We start from the raw sequence: 19,376 nt of genomic DNA, 5'->3' as shown, positions 1-19,376 counted from the left end.
CTTTTTATAGTTCTGATTACTCATGTCTGATTGTGTGAGCAGTTATTCATCGTACTGTGTGTGTGTGTGTGTGTGTGTGTGTGTGTGTGTGTGTGTAGCCTACTGTATTATCAGGAAAAGTGTATTTTTCATAAATGTCACGTTGGGTCACGTTTTACACATGGTTTACAGTTATTATAAAAAAATATTAGAAAACTTTTCTTGTGAAATAACCTTATATTGTTCTCCAGACCACTAGGTGGCACACAAAACATTCGTTATCTTAAAAACAGTCAATGAAGAATTTAAAAATAATATTTCTTGGCTGGTTAGGTAACGTTACTAGTAATGAATCCATAACTACATAATGTCCGAAAAGCCCCGAAATCTTCCACTCTGGATGGTGAAATCTGACGTTAAATGCTGTAAAGATAAAGAAGTGGAAAAGAAGAAATCACATAAAACCTCAAAACGGAGAGCGAAGAAGAGACGGAGGTAGAAACACCTTTAAGAACTATCACGTATTATTAATAATAATGTGAACGGACGTTTTATGAAAGAAAATTCGCCCAACGATGTCTTTCTCAGTGTCGTCACGTACTGGATGAACGAGAGGGAGCTCGTGGAAACAGCGCTCAGCATTTTGAAGGATGATAAGGTAAAATGATTTTGACTCTTATAAATGAATTATTTATGGCACATGACATGACACATACCTATTATTATTTCTCTAAATCATAGGCATGTGCTAGAGATGCAATGCAGGCCCCGGAGGAGGTAATGCTCATTCCAGAGACAGATGAAGACACGTCTGACTCAGATGTTCAGGACAGGACATATGTTTCAAACATTGCCGAGCAGGAGACTGTGCCATATGGACACTGCATGGAAGAAAGTACCAGTACAAAACCAGACAGCCATTTAAAATCTTCTCCTGATGCTTCAGGAACTTCAGAGAAGCCTGGCGCGGATGATGAGGCTCTTGAGCTTGTTCGAGAGATTTTTTTCACATAATTTAAGCCTAAAGTCACACAAAAGTTTTGTTACAGATAATTTTACCAAATATTTGAAGAGATATGCTACTTAATCATTTACTCTCATGTCTGGCTTGCTTTCTTGTGTGGGACTTAAAAGAAGATAATTTGAAGAATGTCCCGGTTGCTCTTTTCCATGCAGTTACAGCAAGCAGAGACTGGAGCTTTCAACTTTCAAAACGTTACATAAAAGTAGTTCAAATGAGTTGTCATAACCACTTTAATGATACTTTTTGGAGCTTGACAGCTTTTTAATTAATTATGATGAACTAACAAAGTATTATTGTGTAGAAAACAGTTGAACATTCTTCAAAAGTTCTCCTTTGTGTTGCCCACAATGCCCAGAACAAAGAAATTAATTTGGGTTTGGAATGACATTAAAGTGAGTAAATTACTTTTTATTATCTCTTTTCACAAAATGTTCTTTTGTTTTTATTGCAATCTAGTTATGATTTGTATGTGATCTGCTGGTAACAAGGTTGATGCTTGAACAAAGGTCATTTCTAAACCAGTTTCTCTGGTAATTGTCATTTACACACTTGCACTTTCTTTGATCCTTTGGGTAAGAAAGCAAATGAGAATGTTTAATTACATGCAAGAATAAATTGTTTATTTATTCATTTGAATAAAAACCCAACTAACCTCAGGCTTTACGTCCTTCAAGAGGCGCCTAATGTAAGTTTCCGAGGACAAACTATGAAGTCTAGATTTAATTTTGCTGCTCAGGAGACGACAACAGACGGTGGCGGCACTCAAAAACAGATATCACAGGTGTGCAGGTGCATAAGAAAGTGTTTTTATTTGGACATTCAGAAGACACACTGAATAATAGGGAAGAAAACATCCCAATCCTGGGGAATGTCATCTTAAAATTCATAAACTAAGCAAAATACACCAACAGGATGTTATACGTGACTGTAATTTGTCTCCAGACTTCAAATTCATTTCTGATTTAATCATAACAGCAGGGAGCCTAATCGAACTAGAAAAGGCTTTGGCTCAAGAATCTCCATCAACAGTGTGATTTATAATCATGCAAATATAAAGTGGGAGATGATTTAGTACATCAGAAAAGGATGTTCAATATGCTTTAAATTATTTCACACTCCTTCAATATCAAACACAATCTCTTAAAAAGCATATGAATAGAAAATAATCAATCCGTCCTGAGGTGGAGATCTCGGCTCTGGCTGGGGACAATCATGACAAGCATCCCAGCCAGATGCTAATACTGTCATGAATGGGTCGTGTCTGAAATGTGTCTGATGCTACGTCAGTTCATATTTTAAGATTGTATTAAAAGCCACTTCGCCTAAGACTAAATTGTCTGATAGTCAGATCTGCACTTTTTAAAAGGAGTATTTCATGCAATCGAAGACGATCAAATTATAATTTAAATGCCTGCATTTAGAAACATTTTAATACAAATAGAATATGTTTTCATGAGTGCAATAACAAACAAGCTTTTATGCAATAATCATTTTATGCAAAAACACGCACTTTAAAAAAAGCTTTCCATTAATTTAAATTCATTGATTTTTGCACCAATCAAAATTTTCTAGGGAAACTGCTCATTTATGAATTCATACCTGTGTAATGTTTATTGTGTCAGTGCAGTTAGCTCTTTACAGTAACACAAATGACACATGACAGTCAACCTTAATATCATGTATTAAATGAATCTTTGTGTTTCAGATTGAATAGTGACTGAGTTGATCTTTAAATGTGGTAAGAGCCCAGCTAGTGTTCGGTGTTCTCAGAAAGAAGTGGCGTCAGGCTGTTCATGTGGCCATCAAAACCACTCATCTAAACACAAAAGACAACAAGACTCAATGCTCAAGTTCCAAAACATTTAAAAAACGCTGCATACAAAACCCAGCTACTACTTACAGTCTTTGGCTTGTAAACGCCTAGTTTAAAACGACAGCAGACCACGTCTACGCAGGAGCCAACCAGACCATGTAACATACCTGCAGAAACAAATCACAACCATTGAATCATTTCAAATGAGAGATTTCTGATTAGCAGACATCTTTCCATTTACCTGTTGTTGAGAAAATGCCTCCTACGATGCCACAGAGGCGCACGAGGAACTGCCACAGGGGCATGTGCTGCTCTGTCACCTTTACCATCAGAGAGCTGATGTCATACTTCATAAAGATCCCAGAAACCCCATGACTCCCCGCTGCGTGGTTTATCACTCGCTCCTAAAGGAAAGAGGGTCCAAATGTGGCATCAGTGAACATCCTTTCCAATCATGCATACACTATGCACTTAAAATTTAAAATTCAACTTTGTAAAATGTAGCAAATCGTGTCAATTTGATTTGCAACTTTAATTAAAACAACAGATGGTTATGAATATATATTTTGACATTTTGAAGCCGTCTGTACCCGTTCAGTGACTGAATACTGGTGTGTGTCCGCTGACAACTTGTACGTCTGCAGTTTTGTGGGCACAATGGTAATAAAGTACTGGAACATCTGATTATCTAGCAAAAAAACAAAAAAGGGTAATCAGAAATGTAACTTTCACTTAAATTTTCAAGCTGATAATATAATTTTTAAGTAAAAAAATATATACTGAATATGAAAAATGCAAAAATTTTCTGACTTTTGGACCCCTATCATTTTTATATTATATATTTTTAAATGATAAATTAATATAAATTATAAATATTATTTATAAAGTCATTCATATAAATACTTGTATTTATGCTAATATAATAAGTTTATATATATATATATATATATATATATATATATATATGCTGATAATATAATTTGAATAAAAATGTAATTGAATTAGAAAAATGCAAAAATATTTATTTTAAATAAAATATTTTGTCATCATTTACATATACATTTTTGATAAATGTTACAATCACTTACGATCTGCGGACACTTTTTCTGTGCCATCTAGTGGATTTAATATGCCTGGTATTTCCTCTCCAAAAGACAGATGGTCTATCCGATGGGAGAAGTTGTATGCTGAAAAATAAAACAGTCCTCCTTATTAGCGAACTGACCTTTTGGACATAAATCTTAAGGTACCTTTTTCTTTTTTTAGTGGACCAGATGTTGCCTTCTAGTCTGGATGCAAAAGCACCGGATACGTTTTCCATAGAATGAGCCATTCAGAAAATATCTGCAGCACCAAAACCCACTTCCAAAACATGCATATGAACAAACGTTAAAAAAAGTTAAGGTCTGAAGAAGCTCTTCAGCTTACTCTCATGGCTGACCAGGGCCGCCAGATGAGCGTGACCTCGAGGGTGTGGGATGGCCCTGAAATCAACATGAAATAAGAATATATGCAGTTCAGTCTCATTTAAAGATGTACATAATCTGACTACATCAACGATCAAATGGACTCTTCAACTGACATGCATTTGAACTAAAAGTAAGTGTGCAGGACTTAAAAACAACTCAGAATGAAAAAAAACCCAGAATGAAACGAAACATACTTGCCAACAGTGATGTGGAAATTTCCTGCTACTTTATTAACATAGAGGTGTCCATGAATCCGGCAGGAATTTAGAGGCTGTGTGGGGTCATCTTCCCTATACGGTCAACAAAAAAAATCACATATTCCTTAAAGTCACTGTGAAATCAAAATAGACAATTCTATTGTCATTCATTGTATGAATATTGCATTATTTTACATTTATTATACGGATTTATTATAAATCCGTGCACATTTTATTATTCATGTGCCTTCTTTATTTAAAATAACTTCCCCTCCCTCTTTCAGGGTCATCTCTTTTCTCTGATGATGTGTTTACTGGCGAGAGGGCGGGACAACCTGTCACTCACATAAGATTGACCAATACCAAACCACAACTATCCAGTCAATTCCCGATGGACAAATCAAACCCCGGCCCACATTTTTTTCTAGTTCGAGAAGCCGACATATATATGTCACAATAGGAAATAAAAGACTATCAAAACTTCCGTTTCATGCCGACTTTACGTTTGACATGTGGTGTAATACGCTCTCGTACAGGTGTCATGTGTTCTGACCTGGGTGGGAGAGCAGTGGGGGCACCTTTCATGACATTCTTGAACAGAACATCCTGGAGTGAATGTTCCTCACGCAGACGGTTCTGAATGAGCAAAAGTGTTCTGAGGGGCACAAAAAGGATTTTAATTTTTTATAATTACAGTACATCTTTACATTGATAAATATTGACATTACAATTGTGTCCTAAGGTCACAGGTGACAGGAACCACTTTGGAGGTTGAAAACGTAATCGGTATAAACAAATGAAAAGAAATGTACCTGTGCCAGATTCTCTGCTGGGGAGAAAGGTCAAAAACAACCTGCGAAAGAGTCATAAACATGTTACGGCACCGCTATAAAATATACTAGGACATAAGTAACATTCAGATACTCACGGGTTCATACAGCAGGCCGTCAGATGCCACCATCGTCTCAGCGAGATCCAACACATCTGCACCAACAACTGAAACAAAAAATTCTAAAGATTATTGACAAATTTATGCTGCAAGTCATACATCACATGACTATAGAAAGATTTACTTACATTGGCACCTCATGGCAACTGTGATATCAATATTAATTCGTAGTTTGCTGCAAGATGAAATCAAATGTTAGTGTTTTTAATGCATATCTAGGTTATATGCAGATACAAAATAACAATTTACTGTTATGTTAAAGTCACCTAGTAAAATCTTTATCCACTTCATACTCGTACTTCATCCATGTGTCCCGATACACAAAGAACTCAAAGAAGGCCAAGAGTGCCATCGCCGTGAAGGCCAACACAGACACTGGGAGGAAAAAAAACAATTTTATTTGATTTATGATGTTTCAATTCAGCATCACAGCAGTAATATTTGAGAACAGTCAGAAAGGAAAAAAGCATCTATCTATCTATCTATCTATCTATCTATCTATCTATCTATCTATCTATCTATCTATCTATCTATCTATCTATCTATCTATCCATCCAGCTTTCCATCCCCATCTAATACACCAAGGTTATAATACTTAACAAAAAATAAAAACAATACTTTACTTAAAATAAACATGAACTAATGTTAAATAAACATATTTTATTTCAGCTATTTGACAATGATTTAGTTTAACTTGACGTACTAAAATAAATAAAACTAAAAAAAAAGAAGTAATTAAAACTATATATACAACCTTTAAAACAAGTTAAGAACTCATTCAAAATATTTATTTTATTCAAAATAAAAACTAACAGTATTTAAATTGTACTAACTATACTATACTACTACTACTACTTATACAAACAATTAAATAACACTGATACATACATACACACACACACACGTGTATTTATATAGTCTCTTTAAACCAAACATCATTTGAACAAATGAAATCTCAGCTCATCTCACCAGTTCCTCCACTGGCTGTTGTCTCCACATAACTCTCAGGAACCTTGGGGAAAGCATCTAACTCCTTCACAAAGTTCAGGGCTTTCTTTTTGTTCAGTCTCCTCATCGTCACAGCAGTTAGCTGTAATCTTCCTCATGAATTTAGGCTGCAATTCATCAATTGACATCAAGAATTGCACATTTATGAGCAGTAATTATAACTTTCTACGGTATTAGCATACAATGCTAAATATGCGAAACGTTTAAATACATATAAGATTGTAAACATTGTTTTAAAGTGAATTTATTTCAACCATTTGTATGTGAAGGCTCGTTTATCTCAGTTCTCTATGTGTTAGCCACTGCTAGCCGTGCACTTGTCTGGCTTGCCATTTTAATTAGTTCGTTCTCTACTTACCTCGAAAAGCTATTTTAAGTGGCACATTGTTTTTATAAATACAGTATTTAACTAAATAATATTTTACATTGAGCGTTTAGTGAAATAACGGACAGACACGTAGAGGACTCAGAGAGGGACGCTGATGTTTGGAAGTCGCGAGCATCCGGTCTGGTGAATTATGGGATATGTAGTCATTTTACTGTAATAATAATAATAAAAAATTCGGAATAAAATACTAGCTTGCTTACAACTAGTACCATTTCTATCGTTATGTTTTAGTAAATAGATAGTAAGATTAGTAGACTATTCCGAATTTAGAGAAAAATCCAAGCAAACAGAGTCTAATTAAAATAAAATCTGACAGTCACGGTTACAAAGCTTTTATTCATGGCATGCATTTCTGAGTAAAAAAAAAATCATACTAAATAAAAACTGTTACGGTTTTGAACATGAAATATTACACAACACCTGGTAAACATGTCTGTATTTAATTGTATCATAATCATCTTTGGAATTGTTTTATCTGCAAAAAATTGTTTGCATTCATTTTCTAGGCTATTACCACAGTAGTCATTTAAATATATGTAAAGTTGTAACAGAAAACGGGAAACTGAAAATAACACCAAATTAGTAACACAATTTTACACAGTAAACATTAAGCTGTAGACTTGCATCATTAAGTGGCATCTGGATGTAGTAAACACCATATTATAAATTTAAATGTCAGCTGAATCGGGACCCTCGTCCCGTAACACTGCCGGTTCATGACTGTCGGAGGTTGGTGTGCCGGTGTTCTCTTGAGAGGGGTCTTCAGAACAGCAGCTAATGGTGGGTGATATGACATCAGGGCTTGTGTCACATGACTCTGTGCTCTGTTCGGACGTTGCAGTGGTAGTGATGGTGGTGGCCACACTGGGAGGGATGGGGTCAAACTCATCATCATCATCCTCCAGGTTGGAACATTCATTGATGTCTTTTGGAAACAAAATGGTTTGATTATACAACACCACCAAGACTGGTACAAAATTAGAAATGCACTAAATATGTATATTATATACCATTCAAATGCTTGGGGTACTTAAAAAGATAAAAAATACAGTAAAAACAGTAAATAATGTACATTGGTGTTTTTATTATATATATATATATATATCAGTAAATATTTTATATTGAATTGTGAATGTGTTCATTTCTGTATTTCTTAAGATTATTTTGTCATCATTTAGCTGTAAATTAAAGAAATAATGCTAAATTATTGCAAAAAAAATTAATGATAAGATTTAAGATTGAACATGAGTGTTTTTCTAGACATAAAAACATTTAACATGGACAAAAATCTATTGACTTAGTTTTTGTGTTTTACTTCTTTATTTACTTTTTTAATATCATACATGCGTTGGTTAAATTCCATGACATATTTATCTAGAAACAAATTATCGCCACAGTTTTAATCGTAGTGTATCACAATATAAAATAATGCATAATAACTTACTGCTAAAGGCCTCTGGATATTGTTTTCCAACCTTGCCTTTTAAAGTCCTGAGGAAACACAACATCATGTTAGGAAATGGATTGTTACACCATACGTTGTACTATTATTATTAAACATATGTAAAATAATATATTTCAGACATTGTTTGCACTTTCAACTTCAACAATGTGCCCCACATTTTATCAGGGTAATCCAACTAGAATGTATTAATGTTATCATAAGCTTGCCTGTGATGTAAAGAAATGTGCACATCAGATCCAACATTACCCTAATTTACCATATAGTTAGTGGATATAATACCTTATTCGTCTGAAGATGCTGTCCAAGTCTTTCTTCATCTCTATTAATGTACGGGTGTGCATTAGAAAGTGTTCATTCATCTGTTGTAGGCGCACATTGGACAGCCCATTGAAGTTGATCAGCATCTCATTGGTCTTCTCAAACCGGTCCAGCCTGGAAGACATGCAGCAAAATCAGGTTAAAAACCTAGTACAAAATTCTGCCTAGGTAGGTCACTCACTAGATAGGGAAACCCACATATGTCTCTGAGCTTGAATGATGGCGTTCACATCCTCAGAGTTCACCATGCTGAGCATCCTGTTACAGAATATCCCCGATGCGGTGGGCTCCATGATGACGCTTTTCACAAAACACAAGATATTAGCGTTACTAATGAACCAAACTAGTACAGTACAACAAGTACAGCCACTTACGTGGTAAAATATTCACTATCTGACTCGGTTGGTTTAAAAAAAGTCTTCATTTGATGCCAGCTTCGCAGTAGTTTTGACGCAAATGCACACACCCTTTTGATATATTTGTGAAACGATTAAACAATTTATCGCAGCGAAAGGCAGGCAGACATTTTTGTTGTGGTATGTCACATGATCACATGAGAGTGGGGTAATGTGGGAGGCGGGATCTCGGAGATTTTCTAAGCGTAGATTGGCTCCCCAGAAAGAGCGGTTAGCTGATTTATTTTAAATGGTTGAATAATTTTGTTTTATATTTTTTATTAAACAACAAACAATCATGCCTGTTTAACACACGAATTAGTTATTTTTCAACATTATTGTTGTCATTACGTAGTGTCCAAATTATATTTTTTGTGGTCTAATTAAAATTCCATGCTACATGAAATCTGTCATTTATTCATTTTATATTATAAAGCGTTTAAATTCATAATCTTACCGTTCTACAATGACAAATGTATGTATATATATTTCAGGTAAAATTATCACAGTTTACACAGCCACCTTTTTGTAGTGTGTGTATACATATGTAATATAATTAATATGTAATAATTATAATTTAATAATTATTAATAATTAACATTTCAATACATTTTATTCATATTTAATATTAAATAATAATTTATAATGACTATTCCAGGTAAAATTATGTCACACGAAGAGGATAAATCGTTCAAGCACCTTTGAAATGTAATATAAAAATAATTGAATCTATACACCATAAGAAAGCACAGTGCAATAACACTTCAAATCAGATCATGTACAAGAGCTTCTGCCTCTGGCCAAGTCCTGCTTCAGTTCACCTTCACACACATATTTGTGTCCAAACAAACACTGTGCTGTCACCGCTCAGATAGTCCTGAAGGCATCTCAAGTTCTGTTGGAGCTTGTGGGAAATGTCACTGTGAATTCTTCAATGTTCTTTGCATGATATGTTTCTACCAGACATATGCTGGTTCCTCTTCTGTCTTTGACCTTAACAGGAAACTCTAGCTTGCTTCTCTAAATGTCACCCATAACTAACAAAAAGATGGTTGTGTCAGATTCAAAGGCTTATCTAATATATATATATATATATATATATATATATATATATATATATATATATATATATATATATATATATATATATATATATATATATATATATATATATATATATATATATATATATATTCCATATTTCTTCCCTTAAAATATAAACAAAAGCCCCTGGTGGCGAATATTGTTTAATTTAATAATAATATGAATGTAATTATAATAGATAATTATCGTTTAATTATTAATTATAAAATGCTATTATTTAATGATACAAAAATATTATATAAATCAAATAATGCAATAATATAATTCAATAATAATTAGGATTTATAAAACAAGATTATAAATATGAATTAATATTAATAATTGCTTATTGTACGATTTTTTTACGTTTATGCCACAGCATGCAACTCAATGTACTTTGGCGGTTGTCCGGTAAGTGGCAGTAAACAGATTCAAAACTCATAGTGAATCGTCAAAGAAGAAGCCGTTAGCGCAGTCGAGCTCTTCACAAGAGTTCATCAAAAATCTATCACGATATAACAGTTACCCGTATTATTTAAAGGATTTGCTCGTGATAACAGGTGATGAAGTCATTTTACTAGTTTTATAAAACCGACGACGAAAAAAGTAGCTTATAAAGCCGTTGCGTCCTGTACATGTAGCTGGCTAACATTAGCATCTTCTCATCTAACATTCGATACTTGATTTATCCTTTCATATGAATGTATTCCCACATTACCCGTTTTTAAGAATTGTGTTTTGATAAAAAATAAAATAAAAACTCATAAAGAATAACAAACGTCTTTTTCAATCTAATTTCAGCTGGTCGGAATGGCATCAGACTGGATTGGCAGTCTTGTTTCAGTCCACTGTGGAGCAACACTAGGAGTGTATCAAGGAGAAGTATCTTCAGTAGATCAGACCAGCCAGACCATCTCTCTCAGACATCCCTTCCACAATGGAGTCAAATGCACTGTTCCTGAGGTCACTTTCAGGTAAATAATAAAACCTATGCTATGCCTGACATTGTAGTGTCTGTTTTTGATCCTTTATGAAGTTCAAAGATGTTTTTAAGGTAGGCAGTCTTGTCTCAGTGGACACATTCTACATTCTTACACGTCCATATATGTACTTTAAAGTACAGTTCTTAATACAGATTTTAATACTGGATTATCAGAATTTGAATACCAAACACAATTAGTTACTGTATTACACGAGTACACCTTTCTAATCCACACAGTGCCATGGACATTAAAGATCTCAAAATCCTTGAGATCCGTAAGAGCTTCGCTGAAGTCCCGAAGCAGAATGGTCCAGACTCCAATTCCACATTGACGCCGCATGGCGGACGCAAGGACAAGGGTGGTGGTGCCCTAGTCAACAGCACTCCAGTGACGGTACCTAACAAAACTGAACCCAAATTGCAGGAAGGAGGGGTATCCCCGGTGCCACACTACTCCAAGAGTTACGGTGAACGTCAAATGGACATGGCTGGCCAAAGTAAAGGCTTTAGACGAAGACACAACTCCTGTGAGTCTCATCTGTCATTGGGTTTTGAAGCAAATCTTTCAGATTTTAACTATATAAATACAGTACTGTGCAGAAGTCTTTGGCAAGTTAGTATTTTCTCCCCAAAAAGGTTTGAGCCATTTGTTTATATCTTTTACTGTAGTGTGTCAGTAGAAAATATTATTTTACATTTCCAAACATTCCTTGTGCCATTAATTGTAATAATATAGTGAGATTTCTAATGCTCCACACGGAGATCTGATCTCACCATCGTTGAGTCTGTCTGTGATTACATGAAGAAACAGAAAAAAACGGAGACAAACTAAATCTAGAAGAACTGTGGCAACGTCTCCAAGATGCTTGAAGAAACCTTCCTGCATAGATACCTCAAAACTTATGCGCAAGTGTACCTGGACAAAAGCTGTTTTAAACGCAAAACTAAAACTTTTCACAGTACTGTAGCTATATATATATATATATATATATTATACATATTTATACAGTATACACACACACACATGTAATATGTGCATGTGTGTGTGTGTGTGTGTGAGAATAAAAATTGCAATTGCTAAAATAAAAAATATTTTGTATTTAGCCAAAAGGTTTAAATTGTGTGTCTGTGTATATATACGTGTGTGTATTAAATAACCGTATTGATATATAATAATAACATTTTAATAACGTATTTATATTATTATTATTAAAAAGTAAAATAACGGTGAATAAAATAACACAATAACAAAATTGTATATTACAAATTGTACTATAGTTATATTTCTTTGTAAAATATTGAGAAAAATATATTTAATTTAAATACAGTTTATATATTTACGAATTTTAAATTACAATACTAATTATTTATATATATATATACACACACACACACACACACACACACCGGTATATGAAAATAACAAATTCCCACTTTAACTTCTTTGTTTCTAGGGTCATCTAGTTGCAAAGGTCCAAATCAGGCCACACCGAAAAAGAATGGCCTGAAGAACGGAGGTCATATGAAGAACAAAGACGATGAATGTTTTGGAGACAGTATAGACGATGTTCTCGATGAGGACTTTGATTTTGAGGGGAACCTGGCGCTGTTCGACAAGGCTGCTGTGTTCTCACAGATCGATTCGTCAGAACGGCGAGGCAATGGTGCGAGATCTCGAGGGACACCTGGAGAGCAAACACCATCACGATACCGGCATGACGAGAACATCCTGGAGGCCAAACCTGTCGTCTACAGACAGATCACAGTTCCACAGAATGGAACGAAAGAGTATAGCACTGGTACGAATCTGACCTCATGAACCATTAAATAATTTTGCTTACTTTATCTTAATTCATGCTATTTCTCTCAGACTCAGGGCTGGTGGTACCCAGCATCTCTTTCGATTTGCACAAGCGTTTGTTAGCTGCAGCAGAAAGTCACGGTCTCTCTCTGGAGCGCAGGCTTGAGATGACGGGCGTATGTGCGAGTCAGATGGCCCTCACGTTACTTGGAGGCCCGAACAGGTTTGTTGGGCTTGAACGGGAATTGCATTGTCAGAAATATCTTCAGAGAGTCTGGTTATCATTTGTCTGTTTTTTCTCGTAGACTTACTCCAAAGAATGTGCATCAACGGCCCACAGTGGCCCTGCTGTGTGGACCACATGTCCAGGGCGCTCAGGGCATCAGCTGTGGCCGTCACTTGGCCAACCATGAAGTGGAGGTCATCCTTTTCCTGCCAAATTTTGTCAAGATGTTGGAGGCCATCACCAGTGAGCTTGCACTTTTTGGGAAGACGGGAGGCAAACTGGTTTCTAATGTGAAAGGTGTGTTGCATCTACATTTAATAAGCATGCATGTATAACGTGTAGGTGTATATTAGTGATGTCATTTTGCATAATCCTCTTATCGATCGTTGTTTAAATTGTTGATCAATTAATCGGTTAATCTTAACCTCTTAAATCCAAAGCAGGGGGGCTATACTAAGTTATGTTACTTAACAACCACTTGCTGAACAGTGGGTTTACAGTGAATATAGGAAATATGACCATCACTTAATAAGTGCTTTTTATTTGCTGAAATATTAGAAGTGCTCTACTTTTATATTGTGGAAAAATAACTGCTTTACATGAAAATATGATCCGTAAAAACCATAGTAGCCTACATAACAGACTTGTTTCATTAATCGTTGAAAATGTCTCAACTAGCAAAATACAAGCATATTTGTTTCAGTTAGAGACCAAATTATGCCAAGTATTTGTATGAAAAAGTGCTGCCGACACACGTGTAAACAGTATACACATGATTCTTATGCGCCACGTTTTGTTTTGTAACTTCTCAAAACATTAGTAAACCATATAGATTGCATAACTTTACTTCGAGCAGGTGGCTTCAATTAACCTTATTGGTTCTTGCCGAAGCTCAAACGTGCTGCGTAACACGAGAATGAACCTCATTGGTTCTTGAGGAAGCTCAAACGTGCTGCGTAACACGCGAATGAACCTCATTGGTTCTTGAGGAAGCTCAAACGTGCTGCGTAACACGAGAATGAACCTCATTGGTTCTTGAGGAAGCTCAAACGTGCTGCGTAACACGAGAATGAACCTCATTGGTTATTACAGAAGCTCAAACGTGCTGCGTAACACGAGAATGAACCTCATTGGTTCTTACAGAAGCTCAAACGTGCTGCGTAACACGAGAATGAACCTCATTGGTTCTTACAGAAGCTCAAACGTGCTGCGTAACACGAGAATGAACCTCATTGGTTCTTACAGAAGCTCAAACGTTCTGCGTAACACAAGAATGAACCTCATTGGTTCTTGAGGAAGCTCAAACGTGCTGCGTAACACGTGAATGAACCTCATTGGTTCTTGAGGAAGCTCAAACGTGCTGCGTAACACGAGAATGAACCTCATTGGTTATTACAGAAGCTCAAACGTGCTGCGTAACACGAGAATTAACCTCATTGGTTCTTACAGAAGCTCAAACGTGCTGCGTAACACGAGAATGAACCTCATTGGTTCTTACAGAAGCTCAAACGTGCTGCGTAACACGAGAATGAACCTCATTGGTTCTTGAGGAAGCTCAAACGTGCTGCGTAACACGAGAATGAACCTCATTGGTTCTTACAGAAGCTCAAACGTGCTGCGTAACACGAGAATGAACCTCATTGGTTCTTGAGGAAGCTCAAACGTGCTGCGTAACACGAGAATGAACCTCATTGGTTATTACAGAAGCTCAAACGTGCTGCGTAACACGAGAATGAACCTCATTGGTTCTTACAGAAGCTCAAACGTGCTGCGTAACACGAGAATGAACCTCATTGGTTCTTACAGAAGCTCAAACGTGCTGCGTAACACGAGAATGAACCTCATTGGTTCTTACAGAAGCTCAAACGTGCTGCGTAACACGAGAATGAACCTCATTGGTTCTTACAGAAGCTCAAACGTGCTGCGTAACACGAGAATGAACCTCATTGGTTCTTGTTGAAGCTCAAACGTGCTGCATGACACGAGAATGAACCTCATTGGTTATTACAGAAGCTCAAACGTGCTGCGTAACACGAGAATGAACCTCAATGGTTCTTGTTGAAGCTCAAACGTGCTGCGTAACACGAGAATGAACCTCATTGGTACTTACAGAAGCTCAAACGTGCTGCGTAACACGAGAATGAACCTCATTGGTTCTTGTTGAAGCTCAAACGTGCTGCGTAACACGAGAATGAACCTCATTGGTTCTTGTTGAAGCTCAAACGTGCTGCGTAACACGAGAATGAACCTCATTGGTACTTACAGAAGCTCAAACGTGCTGCATAACACAAGAATGAACCTCATTGGTTCTTGTTGAAGCTCAAACGTGCTGCGTAACACCATAATGAACCTCATTAACCTTATTTGTTCTCGCACGTCAAGCGAACATGCTTGAGCTTCCGTTTACCACAGCTGTATGAATCAGTCAATGAATGTCAATATGTGAATAAAAGCCTAAATTCAAACATAGCGAGCGTGTCAAGCTCACATTCCTTTGTGGTATCGTTGCATCCATAGTATATAATTTAAATAGTCTATTTAATGGTTATCAGCCATACAATGGAAATAATATTTAGCTTAATGTATTATCAAGACAGTATTATCCAGGGCATCCCTAATCAAATGAAAGAATATGAACAACATTAAATAGCAGCATTGGGCTTTATCAACTAAATCAGAGACCCAAATCCATCTCTTCATTCATACCAGATCTGAACATTTGTGATTGGTTCACCAGGTATTTTTAACTCAAAGATCTGTTTCCATCAACACACATTTGGTGCATGAAACCTTTAGCATGGTTTCTGTATCTCACATACGTTCTTAACACACCCACCTGAATGCTTTGTTTAGATGGGCTTGGAGGTCTTGGAAACTTCCACACTGAATTGCAAAAACACGTTTACTTTGCATCCACCCACCCTCCTTACATAATATACCAGAACCCCTATGAAAACCAATGATGATATTATTTAGAAATGACTTTGTGTTAAGAGTTAAACTACATTAGTAACCTTTGGTCTAATCATCCACTCATTTAAAACAAATGTCATTTCGCCCTCAGACTTGCCTGAGACGCCAGTTGACCTTGTCATAAACTGCCTGGACTCGCACGAAAACGGATTCTTGAGGGACCAGCCCTGGTACAAGGCCGCCGCCGACTGGGCCAACCAGAACAGAGCCCCCGTCTTGAGCATCGACCCTCCAGTAAGTGGACAGGCGCACGCCGTAGAAGCCAAATGGTCACTTTCTCTGGGCCTCCCACTGCCTCTGTCCGAGGGCGCCGGCCGAGTCTACCTATGTGACATCGGCATTCCCCGACAGGTATTCCAAGAAGTGGGGATCAAATACCACTCCCCCTTTGGATGTAAATTCGTCATCCCGCTGCACTCCGAATAAGCCATTGACCTTCACTGTCGAGGCTCACTGAACCTGCCTTAAAGATTTTACGAATGTTGCAGCAGAACTGGAACTTCTCAGTCTCGTATTTTTTTCTTGTTTTTTTTTCAAATTCTTCTCTACTTCTGTGATGATTCCCATCAAAGGGAAGTGATGGAAAACGATACCAGCTCTTATGACAAACCTGATATGCTAAAAGTGGAACCAATATCAGTATACTCACCGTCTGCTTCATGTTCTTACAATAATCTTCCACACAGCCGCTTTAATATGCAAGGCTGATCTTTTTAGATGAAACAACTTTCATAAGCCATTAATAAATGATGCAGATATTCCACAAAAACATCAAAACTGGCTCAAACCTAATGCAACTTAATTGGTCTTATGGCATGTTTGAATCTTATTTACTTTCAGCATCTCAAATAGAAGAATTTGCTTTTAGTTTACAGTCGGATGTGCTGATTTCGACCAACTTTCATATTTTTTCATTGAAAAATGTGCATTAGATGAGGGTTTTGCCTTTTTTTTGCCCTTTTTTTCTTTTTGTGCCAGATTGATTCAAGTCAATGTTAGGGCACTGAGATTAAGGAAGTTTATTGCTTGCAAAAATCTCGTTTCAAAGCGTTATTTGCTTTGTTGACCAAGCCCAATGAGCTGTAAATATGACAGATTTACTGGGTTCTTATCAGTGATAAAATGTTGCACACTTGAATGGTAAGCTAAGTGTACTAAAAAAAACTGTTTGTCAAAATGGTTGACTTTGGACCATTACTGACCATTTTAAGCAGTCATTGGCCAATACCACCAATTTTCTTATGCTTATATTCTATTGCTGTGCTTTACCTCATTTCCTTTTTGTTTCCGTTCTTAGTGCTCAAAAAAAATAAGCAGCTCATTAGATCCTGTTTTAAATGGGTTTCAGATGGAGTCGGTATTGCTTGTTTGGTTACATCAAACAAGGGTCTTTTATTAAGAGAGATGCTCCATGTGTTGCAATAAACCTGCTTTCTGAAATCGATTTGTGATTCCATTATAGGTTATATTATTGTGTGCACAAACCCATTACAGAGCAGAAAGTCAGTGTGTGCTGCTCACTCGGTACTTTTGGGTAATGAATGATGAGTTTTTCAAAAGCACTGATAAAGACAAAGAGATTTTTGTTTGTACCTGCAGATTACCGTATGCCTTCAGAGTTAAAATAAGAGGCACTTACTATTCAGGATCCATATGCAACAATAATGAACTTAAAATTGTTTCACAGGTGACGCCAGTAATGACGTACTGCTTTTATAAGACTTCTTTTTTACTTTTTCTTTTTTTTCGTTTAAGCGTTATTCTTATGTCTTCTGAATTTGAATATTTTGTTTCTTCCTTCTCCCACATTTAATTTAGAGGATTTTTTCCTTCTGCTGTATAACTTTTATCTTTGTTTTCTGTTCATAAGCCACATTCATGGTTTAGGCATAATGGTCATTGCTCCTTTTTCTTTTTTTTTCTTCTTTTTTTTTTTGGTGAATCTATGTACAATCTAGGGGTGAAATCTCTAAAGTTGACCACCCCAGATGTCTAATTTTCTTGTCATAAGTATTTAGTTAAACTAGAAACCATCAGACCTTACTCATCAGCTATTCTCAGTCCTGAGAAGAAAACATTAAATGTGAATTTTGGCTTTCCTATTAGCTTTTTCTGTTGATGTTTGTGTCTGTAAGGTCATTGGTGCGGCCTCTGGTGGCTGTTGGTAAACCATTGGGCTGAAAAGCAAAGATTGAATGAAAAAAGGCAATTGTTGAAAGCGTTAATAAGTTAATGATGCTAAAGAGATTGCACTGTCCATGTTTTGAGAACACAGGAAAGTTAAGTTCTTATATAAATCTTATATTGGATGATTGCAGATAGGAGAACATATGTCTAATCATACGGCAGTTACTGAGCAAATCCAGCACAAAAAGCTTAAAAATGGTGGCAAAAATCACTTACTGGTCTTTACGACTTGTTACTTGAGCTTGAAAAATATTACTGCTGTACAGGTTTTTTTGTTGTTGTAATATTCAATTGAATATTTGATACCTTAGATGTATGTTAAAATGCAGTTTGATATAAATCATTCCTCTGTAGGAGTTTGCTTCTAAAAACTATGACCAAATTCTGTTGAGCAATTTAAAAGATTTTTGAAAACGTTTTGTTATCTGGTGATGCTCATTTGTGTGGCACCCCCACATTTGTCACAATGACATAATTGAATACGTGTCTGAAGGTTCCGAGAGGTTTTGTTCAGTATCAAAAGTTGAAAGCTACTTTCCATTCTTTTTTCCATTCTTATGCCTTTTTCTTTACAAAAACCTGAGATCAAGGTTGTTAGCGTTGCGTAATGTTATCATTTATCTCTGCACCTGTTGTATAAGGCAACACAAATTCAGTAAACTGGGTTAGACAACAACATCATTACCATTCATTGTGAATTAGTGACATATCTGTGCAGCATAATTCTGATATCACTGGAAACCTTACATGCTTAATACTGTCAACTTTTGAAGTGTAAGGACTGAAAAAATAAAGAGAATGGAAAAAACGCTTTATATCTCGTTGTAGTTGCCTTTTTTTTTTTTAAATCTCTTTCCACCTTACAAGACACCATAAAAATTACAATACGACAAATTTACTTGGGTAATTTTTTACTTTAATTTTTAAATATATCACATGTGAATGTTTTTATCGCTGCAATTCTCTTTAAAAGCGCATGCTGTCGCTCCTGTCTCCGAATGCGAAGTTACGAATCCTACCACGGAAAGGGCCTAGATTATGAATATTAATTAGGTGATGGTGACGGTGCTTGGTAACCTTCCTGCTGCGTCCAGTTATGCAACCTCATTAATATTAACG

General features: G+C 36.1%; 4 protein-coding genes across 4 annotated transcripts; 2 read left to right on the top strand and 2 right to left on the bottom strand.

Annotated features, from left to right (window-relative positions):
- Positions 1–236: 236 nt before the first annotated feature.
- On the top strand, positions 237–1,959 carry LOC306994125 (uncharacterized protein). The gene is made up of 3 exons (XM_079604466.1): positions 237–474; positions 568–637; positions 721–1,959. The coding sequence occupies exons 1-3, from the start codon at positions 347–349 to the stop codon at positions 991–993; spliced, it is 471 nt and encodes a 156-aa protein (XP_079460592.1). The 5' UTR covers positions 237–346; the 3' UTR covers positions 994–1,959.
- ergic2 (ERGIC and golgi 2) lies at positions 1,788–6,968 on the bottom strand. The gene is made up of 14 exons (XM_079604464.1): positions 6,798–6,968; positions 6,401–6,546; positions 5,698–5,806; positions 5,560–5,606; positions 5,411–5,478; positions 5,295–5,335; positions 5,036–5,137; positions 4,480–4,575; positions 4,245–4,300; positions 3,905–4,003; positions 3,407–3,504; positions 3,058–3,220; positions 2,904–2,983; positions 1,788–2,819 (listed from the first exon to the last, which is right to left on the bottom strand). Exons 2-14 carry the CDS (start codon positions 6,504–6,506, stop codon positions 2,754–2,756), a joined length of 1,131 nt encoding a protein of 376 aa, XP_079460590.1. The 5' UTR covers positions 6,507–6,546; positions 6,798–6,968; the 3' UTR covers positions 1,788–2,753.
- On the bottom strand, positions 6,880–9,223 carry kxd1 (KxDL motif containing 1). The gene is made up of 5 exons (XM_079604465.1): positions 8,985–9,223; positions 8,809–8,910; positions 8,572–8,724; positions 8,272–8,318; positions 6,880–7,752 (listed from the first exon to the last, which is right to left on the bottom strand). The coding sequence occupies exons 1-5, from the start codon at positions 9,032–9,034 to the stop codon at positions 7,496–7,498; spliced, it is 609 nt and encodes a 202-aa protein (XP_079460591.1). The 5' UTR covers positions 9,035–9,223; the 3' UTR covers positions 6,880–7,495.
- Positions 9,224–10,503: 1,280 nt separating this feature from the next.
- On the top strand, positions 10,504–19,074 carry edc3 (enhancer of mRNA decapping 3 homolog). The gene is made up of 7 exons (XM_079604463.1): positions 10,504–10,648; positions 10,890–11,062; positions 11,308–11,597; positions 12,525–12,869; positions 12,941–13,094; positions 13,177–13,394; positions 16,162–19,074. The coding sequence occupies exons 2-7, from the start codon at positions 10,899–10,901 to the stop codon at positions 16,494–16,496; spliced, it is 1,506 nt and encodes a 501-aa protein (XP_079460589.1). The 5' UTR covers positions 10,504–10,648; positions 10,890–10,898; the 3' UTR covers positions 16,497–19,074.
- The last annotated feature ends 302 nt before the right edge of the window (positions 19,075–19,376 follow it).

The sequence above is a fragment of the Phoxinus phoxinus genome (assembly GCF_949152265.1).
Source record: "Phoxinus phoxinus genome assembly, chromosome: 25".
NCBI lineage: Eukaryota > Metazoa > Chordata > Actinopteri > Cypriniformes > Leuciscidae > Phoxinus > Phoxinus phoxinus.
Note: the sequence above shows the minus strand (reverse complement) of the source record. Positions and strands in the feature narration are given on the sequence as shown.